Below are 8930 nucleotides of genomic sequence, written 5' to 3'. Positions count from 1 at the left end.
GAAAGTGACATGTGGCCAAGTATGGTGACCCATACTCGGAATTAGTGCTCTGCATTTATCCCATCCAAAGTGCACACACACAGCAGTGAACACACACACACACACTGTGAACACAAACTCGGAACAGTGAGCAGCCATTTTTTGCTGCGGCGCCCGGGGAGCAGTTGGGGGTTCGGTGCCTTGCTCAACAGTCGTGGTATTGAAGGTGGGAGAGAGCGCTGTACATTCACTCCCCCCACCTACAATCCCTGCCGGTATGAGACTCGAACTCGCAACCTTTGGGTTACGAGTCCGACTCTCTAACCATTAGGCCACGACTTCCCCTCATTTTCCCCTTATTCCCCCTTATTAACACTTATGGAGACTTTACAAGAGTCCATTTGTAATATTAATAAAGGTTAATTAATGCTGTAGAAGTATTGTTCATATTTAGTTAATTTCATCATTTACTAATACATTTTCAAATTTTGAAATTGTAGCCTATTTGATATCATTAGTCAATTAGGGCCCTATGAAATCAGTTTTATTTTTTCCTAAATTCCGTTTTATTTTTTTCCAAATTCCGTTTTTTCCATTCTTAATTTTTTTAATTCCGTTTTTTTCAGATTAAATTTTTCTCGACTTCTTTTTAATAGTTCAATTAAATTTTATTAATCAAAAAGCATGTCTAATTAATTAAAATCATGAAACTTATACATTTTCACATCAGTTTATTAAAAGTTTAACAAAAATTACGTTTAGGGCCCCATGACATTTTTTTTTTCTCACCATATTTTTTATTGTTACCAAATTCTGTGTTTTAGCATGTCTAATTATTTGAATGCATAAAACAACTTACTTTATTCATTTTTTTCTCGTTGTGTATTTACATTTTTCTGGTTATCAAATGAAGGCATAAAACATTAATTTAATTTATCTTTTAATTATTGAAAATTAAGCAACCTTTATTTTTTGGCAAACAAAGGGGATTTACTATTCAAATTAAAACAGAAGAAATGTTGTGTGATTATTCTTTAAAAAATAATGTTTGTTTCATTTTAGTAGTAGTAGTAGTAGTAGTAGGCTATGTACATTCTACTGAAAAATAGTAATAGGCACAGACTTCAAATCAAACCGGACTTTTATTTTGACGGGTTGCCGTGAATACCTTTACAGTTCTGTGTATGAGATATGACTGTAGTTTTACTCAAATCAAACGGTCAACTGCTCATGAAGTGACTCTCAGAGCAGTTTTGGAGATGTTGTTCATGTGTTTACGTCCTCATTTAGTGAGACGGCAGACGCCGAAATCACCGCAAGCGTCACGCGCGCTTCAGTATGTGTGTAGTATTTGAAACCGCGCGTCTGCGCCATTCATTAACAGAGACACGCAGAACATGCAGGATTCATATTTAAATCGACTTTTGCGGCTTAATATTTAAAATACTAGTCCATATCGCGATTTGATTTAAGTGAAATGACCTACTTTTGATTAATTTATTAAAAATTTGACAAATTCCGTGACATTCCGCGTTAAACCCTGAATTCCGTTTTTATGACTGGATTCTGCGATTCCGTCCGCGTTTTTCACATCGCGGAAATCATAGGGCCCTATTCAATGCACTTTGAACGGACATGAATGATCAAGGTAAAATTAATATATTATTATCTATTTATATTTTAAAAAGTACAATACATTTTCAAGGTTCAGTACTGTTTTTGATTTTTGTAATAAAGTTCAGAAGTATTTTACTTGGAATTTTATGTTTGTTTCCATTCAGTATCCATTTTAAGAACTACTGGTTGATTAACTGGTTATCGGCCAGTACGGCCCAACCTAGTTATCATTATCGGTAAAATCCACTATCTGTCGACTATCTATTTTATTTTTAATAAAATAATAAAATGTCTTATTGTTAAACATCTCATTTGGATTGGATTTAAAGATGGATTATAAAATGAAATAATATTCAGTAGATGTATTAAAAGCCATATTTCATGAATCTCACTCAACATATGGAGATGTCCAGGTACTGAAATGTGTTAAATGATGATATCTTCTGCAGTAAATTTTTAAGGAAGTTCTTTTTAAATATTTCTGTATTGTGCCACCTTACACTGGCTAAAATTCAGAAACAACATCTCACCTGTCTGACCAAGATCCTAGGAGGTTCTCACAAGCACAAGGCCAGACTTTAACACAGTGCTTCATCTTTGTCAAACTTTGAGCAAAACATTTAAAAACATGGGGCATATTTGGAAGTCCACTGTGAGCGATTAATGATACCCACATAAACAAACACAGCAGGTACCAGAGGACCACGGCAAATGCAATAAGATAGATGATAACATTTGAAAAGTTCACAATCTGTAAAGGTCCTGAAGCACTAAAGAAGAGTTACACAATCTTTTTAGTGTCTTATAATGTCAAACAATTAACATTTACACATCTTTATAACTTCAGACACATATTGTCAAAATCAGCTCCCATATTTATTCAAATTATCAACTGAAAAGCTGAATGGATGACACCTGCTTCTAACAACTATGAATGACTTTCAACATAAAACACAATAAACACAATTTGTGATGACTTTCAAACCTGCAGGTTGGCAAAATCTTTAAAAATCCAACTAATTCAAGTTCCACACAAACTGGCTTCTTCATTCAATTAAAGCATAGGCTAACAAAGTTTGTATAACTTCTTATTAAAAATACAACAAACCAATAGGCTTCAAGTCTTTGATCGGCCTGAAAAGAGAGCATCACAGCAGATCGAGAGTATATTACAAACCAATTGCACCTATTTCCACAGAGGCCAACGTTGAATCAGACTTTTAACATGCAGTCGTGTTTGAGAGCGGTTCTGAACAGAAGTGGTGGCATCACCTCCACTCCAGACATGTAGTGTACTCAAGCTCCATATAATGTTCATATAGTAATCTACAGCAAAAGCTCCACCGCTTCACAAAACCGCAACGACAATCCACTTTATCATGCTAGTAGTAGCCGCACAAACGTTAATGCTGTGATTGCGCCCCCTCAGTGGCGCTGAACTGATTTTTAGAAAAACAATCATAGGTGACACATTGCATAATATCACTTCCATTTATTGATCAAGACCTTTCAATGTTTTAGCAGCTAAATGCAGGATGCTTTGGAGAAACAATATCAGATATTAGTGTTCAAAGATAAAGATGTCTGTTGCAAAAACTATAGTCTATAAGTTTTAAGAGTGTTGTAATGAGAAACTACAATGTTTAGGGAAAACAACTGTTAATATTTCTGTAAAAGTAAAGCTAAAGCTAACAGTTCACATTTGCTGAAACAAAGCAATTGGAATTGATTAACCAATATGACTAATACTTATTAATTTGACCAAAAAATATTAATTTCTGGCCTCAAACCTGCCTTGAATTAAAGGGATAGTTCACCCAAAAATGAAAATTACCCCATGATTTACTCACCCTCAAGCCATCCTAGGTGTATTTGACTTTCTTCGTTCAGACGAATACAATCAGAGTTATAATAAATAATGTCCTGGCTCTTCCAAGCTTTATAATGGCAGTGAATGGTGGTTGAGATTTTGAAGTCCAATAAAGTGCATTCGTCCATCATAAAAAGTGCTCCACACGGGAGTAAAGCCTGTGCTATACTTTCCGCATGAGCAATCCAGACGCGTACACGGACAGCGCGGACGCGGACTACTTGTATTTATACTTCCGAAAGCATACGCTGATGGTCCGCTCCGCGGACGTGTTCCATACATGCGTAATAGATCGGCTTGAACAATAAACAAACATGTTAACAAAGAATTACCCAGAGTTATTGCACATCTGGCTGTCTTTATATTGTTTTATCGACGTATTGTACAGGTTCGAGTAGCAACGGGCTTCTTCACACAGCCTGCGCAGTAGCCTACTGACCGCGCGTACTTGTCCGCGCAGTCACAAAAAATGGGAGGCACGCGGATGTCTGCGCAGAGCCTCCGCGCACACTCTCTGATGACGATTTTTATGTCACGCATACCATAGCGGACTCGCAGATGCGGAAAGTATAACACAGGCTTTAATAAAGGCCTTCTGAAGCGAATTGATGCATTTGTGTAAGAAAACGAGCTTGTGCACGAGTATGTGAGTGGAGTGGAGTGTAGTGGAGTGGGTGCAGAGCGGCGTGATTTTTGACTGGAGTGAAGAGTGGATTTTTTTAAAAGAGGGAGCGTCGTGCTTTTCACTCGCTCCGAGAGCGCTCCACTACCGCTCCATCACGAGCACAATTAATGCCAAAAGCCCATAATATAACTGCATTTTATCAAGAATTCATGCATGAAACATCATTAGCAAGCTTGACAGATATGTGGATCACACTAATCAGAAAGAAAATGAAGGTTATGATGGCGATGGACGAGTGCAGGAGGTTATATCTCAAGCATGATTGTTTGTAGCATGTGGATACTCAATATTGGGGGAATTCATGTTTTAAACAGTTTATGGTACAGGTAGTTAATCTCCGCTCTTAACTAATGTGCTGCTACATTGTTGCACAACACACAAGCTTGCGCATAACTTACAGATTCCGCGCACATAGAAACATTCAGGAGTGCAGAAAATTATTGTCAACGCTGTCCTGTGATTTATCAGCTTAAAAACGGAAAAGTTACAGCATATTCTTTGTGTTTCTGAAGTAACTACAACCCTCAGCTTCACCATAGTAGAGAGACGCTGCACAGACAAGTGAGTTAAACAGCCATTTAATATAGACTTGGGACGAATTGTAGTCTTCCAGTAAACCACGTTAAAACTATTCTTCTAGTATTGTGTATTTATTTTTCGTTTAATATAAGTTCTGAATAGAACTTTGTGATATTTAAAAACATACTGAAATACTTTAGCCACAAAATTCGTCATGGAGCGAAGGCGGAACGGTGTTTCTGATCAGTGGAGCAAGGAGCAGGAAATGATGAACCCGGAGCGGAGCTGAAGCGGAGTGATTATTGAATGCTTGGAGTGTGGAGGGGAAATTGTTGCCGCTCACATACTCTATTCACGAGAGAGAGGCGTTGTAGTGGATGACGTAGCATGTAGTCGTAGCGTAAGCTCCGGTGAGATGTGCCGAACCCAGAAGTGCAGAGGAGAGAGCAAAACAAAACAGATCACGAATTAGACGAACAAAACGAGGATTTGTAAAGAAGAATGTTGGCGGATTTTGATATAAACCAACAGGAGACCGGATTTCCTTTGCTGTAAACAAAACTTGTTTCTTGCGAGACTAGCATATTCTCACCGGAGCTTATGCTACGCCTACATCATCCGCTGGAATGCCACTCTCTCGTGAACACGTGTACGGCAGTTAGCGGAAGCTAGAGATTACGGTAAAGTTTTAAATATGGATATTTTTTAAAAATAAACGCATTGCTTCGCTTCAGAAGGCCTTTATTCACCCCCAGAGCCATGTGGAGCACTTTTATGATGGATGGATGCACTTTTTTGGGCTTCAAAATGTTGATCCCCCCCATTTTTGGGTGAACTATCCCTTTAATATGAGTTTTTCCTGAGTACACAACAACAATTGTTTGCTTGGGAAAGTTGATTATGCAATACCACTTACCTCTGACAGGAAGGTCTGTGCTGATTTCTGTGCGCCGACATGCAGCAAGTACTCATACACATATAAAGCTAACCTGCAAGAAAAAAGAGGAGAAAGGGTGGTTAGGTCTTTAAATAGTGTATTTTGGGTTGGTCCCAAACTTCAAGTGAGAAAAATGCAGTTCCACTGGCTCTCCCATTCTAGATGGACAAGCAAACACATTACAGCAATTAATTTCGGTGCATGTTGAAACCTCACGGGTGCTCAGTCGCAAAGCATTCTTGGAAATGCAGGCTGGTATAAATTGGTTGAAATCTGAGATTTGAGGTAAGGAGCATGTTTATGGCCAAGTTTATGAAGTCATATCAGTAAAAGTCAAATTTAAGAATTCTTTATATCAATTGATACCACAGCAAAAAAAAAAAAAAAAGTTCACTACCATTCAAAAGTTTCGGGATTTTTAATTTTTTTTATTAATGCTTACATTTTTTTTTTCAGTAAGGATGCATTGAATTGATCGTAAGTGACATTAAATACTTTTGTAATGTTACAAAAGATGTAATTTTCAAATAAATGCTGTTCTGTTGAATGTTGTATTTACCAATAAATCCTGAAAAAAAAGTGTTTTCAACATTGATAATAATAAGAAATATTTCTTGATCCTATTTCTAATATGCTGATTTGGTGCTCATATGACACTGGAGTAAAATCTGTTAAAATATAAAAAATTATTTTGAATGCTAGTATGTATACGTTTAATGGCATATTAATATTAGAATAAATATTAACAAACATAATACCATATAGACGGCAAATATATTCTTTAATGAAATAGAAACTGCTTTTCATTTTGTTATCTTGTTTACCTGAGTAATTAAAGTAAATATCAGTAAAGAACATGCATAAACTCAAAACATGGATTCTGCATAGCGCATTTTGAAATTTAGCTGCTAAATTAAAAGTAGAATTCATTAAACAAATAAAAATTAGGGCTTTCAATTAAACAAGATTAAATTAAGTAATCTGGTGCAGTTGAAAATTAATGTGATTTAATTAATTAAATAAATATAAATGTAAAAAATAACACATAATTACTCCAACACATAAATAAATTAATATGGAGTTTTCAAACCGTCAGAGCAATTCAATCAATGTTTCTAACAGCCACTTTGTAATGTATATTAAACTAATATAAATGTAATCAAGTGTAAATGTCTTCATATGGGGCATTTTTCAGCAAATATTGATGTGATTAAATTAATCACAAACTATTATATTATATATATATATATCTATATATATTATATAATTGAAAATTGTAAAAATTGACAGCCCAAACAAAAATGCATTATCTGTCCACATACAACACTCCCCATTACTATTTAAAGAGCATCTCCAGAAGAACAGCTTCAAGGATGAAATACCAAGGACTCATTTTCCCCTCAAACGTCGGAATTATTTCTTGGTGTTTCATCAGACGTACTCATTTAAGGAGCTCCCCTCAAATATATATATAGCTGTCAACAAAGTCGTACTTTTGTGCAATACAGGAAAAGATGTCAAGTTTCGCTTCTAATTTAATTACGGTCATTTTTAACACTTAAGTATGGTGCGGAACTCATGTCACACTTAATTTTCTCAAAAACACAGAACATCTGCGCAGGTTCTTCCCACAATATGACGGAAGCACACAGTGACGTGATGAGTTCACGGACACCCTTCAAATGCCTGACAGACTGATCCACCCTCTCACATCATTCCCAAAATGATGGACATCCTCAACTTGGAAGAAAACACCTAGATGAACGAATCAAAATCTTTATTGATTCAGAGTTTTTTAGCAACAGGGCTTAAATTAGCATTTAGCATTTTTAGCAACAGGGCTTAAATTAGCATTTAGCATTTTGGGCGACTACATATCTATTTTGAGAATTCTGCCACAAGCAACAAAAAACTCAATCTGTTGCGCAAAATGCATCTTACATGAACATCCCATTGGTATCCACAGTTAAAGGCCCATTCACACCAAGAACGAAAACTATAATGATACTATATTAGCATCCACACTAATGGACAATAACGCTCTGTTTGTTATAAGCACATGCTGCAGTTTTGATGCCGGCTGCTTTAAACGCTCTAGCTTTTTAAGAACGATAACTTGGCATTCCACATCAACAGACGATAACAAATACACAAAATAATGATCTTTAAAAAAGCATCATATGACCCCTTTAATACAAGTGCGCTCTGCAGTTTTGTTGGCTGCCACTTAAAATGCTCAAGCTTTTTAAGAACGATAACTATATTAGCGTCCACATCAACGGACGATAACATTCTGTTTGTTATAAGAATGAGCTGCAGTTTTGTCGCCTGATGTTTTAAATGCTGATGCTTTTTAAGAGCGATAACTATATTAGCGTCTAGTGGTCGACCGATATGGGTTTTTTGACAGCCGATGCCGATATCTTGGAAAGCAGGGTGGCCAATGGCCGATATCATTTTATTTCTTTTAATTTATATTTAAGAAATTTGAAATCATTTGAAAATGGATTTAAAATAATTGTGTAAAATAAACATACTTATACTTTAGAAGACAAAGCATTTTTCACAAATAAATAAATATTTAATAAAAATCAAATTAAAAAGGAAGTAAACACGGTAACCAAAAGGGGACTCAGTATTCTGGGAAGTTTGTGTGAATCATTAATTTATTTTTTTCAAATAAAGCCAAGGTAACACTCATTTTACATACAGCACGCAATGAAAATGACATGAATATGACAGTGGGTAACTGCATAAAGCGCAGCATAATTTGAAATCAGTCACGAGTTTAAAGTTTGTCGATCGCGCGTCTGAACAAGAGGGAGAATGTGAGCGGTGTGCGCTCAGGCGCTGCGGCTGCCGTTCCCAGCGCCGTCAAAATAAAAGTCTGCCGCGCTGTCAAAATAAAAGTCCCGCCTCGAACACATCGGCCAAACAGATAAACTTATCGGCCGATGACGATATTTGAAAAATGCCAAATATTGGCCGATATATCAGCCTTGGCGATGTATCGGTCGACCACTATTAGCGTCCACACCAACTAGGGCTGCACGATATATCGTTTCAGCATCGATATCACGATGTGCACATCCGCGATAGTCACATCGCAGGATGTGTGATGTTTAGTATACTGATCGTCATATTTATACTGATTGTTTTCTTTGCTCACACACAGACACAATGTCTACACCGGACACGACAGGTGTACAGAGATACCCATTTTAAATAAATTTAGTAGCAGAGCTACTGCAAGGAATTTTCAGTGCTGGAAACTCATTTATCCTTTGTTGAAACTTCCGCGTCGTCGCGGAGAGCGCAGGTCA

General features: G+C 36.6%; 1 protein-coding gene across 2 annotated transcripts in view; it reads right to left on the bottom strand.

Moving 5' to 3' along the window:
- LOC107719571 (single-stranded DNA-binding protein 3-like) overlaps positions 1–8930 on the bottom strand; it is a 74528-nt gene that overhangs the window by 58834 nt on the left and 6764 nt on the right. For both annotated transcript variants that reach the window (XM_016527020.1, XM_016527021.1), the window contains exon 2: positions 5587–5659. In XM_016527020.1, the coding sequence (XP_016382506.1) occupies positions 5587–5659 (73 nt within the window). The remainder of the gene's footprint in view (positions 1–5586; positions 5660–8930) is intronic.

Source organism: Sinocyclocheilus rhinocerous, unplaced genomic scaffold, assembly GCF_001515625.1.
Source record: "Sinocyclocheilus rhinocerous isolate Xijiao unplaced genomic scaffold, SAMN03320098_v1.1 scaffold1294, whole genome shotgun sequence".
Classification (NCBI taxonomy): Eukaryota; Metazoa; Chordata; class Actinopteri; order Cypriniformes; family Cyprinidae; genus Sinocyclocheilus; species Sinocyclocheilus rhinocerous.
This window is presented reverse-complemented; position numbering and strand designations above follow the sequence as displayed.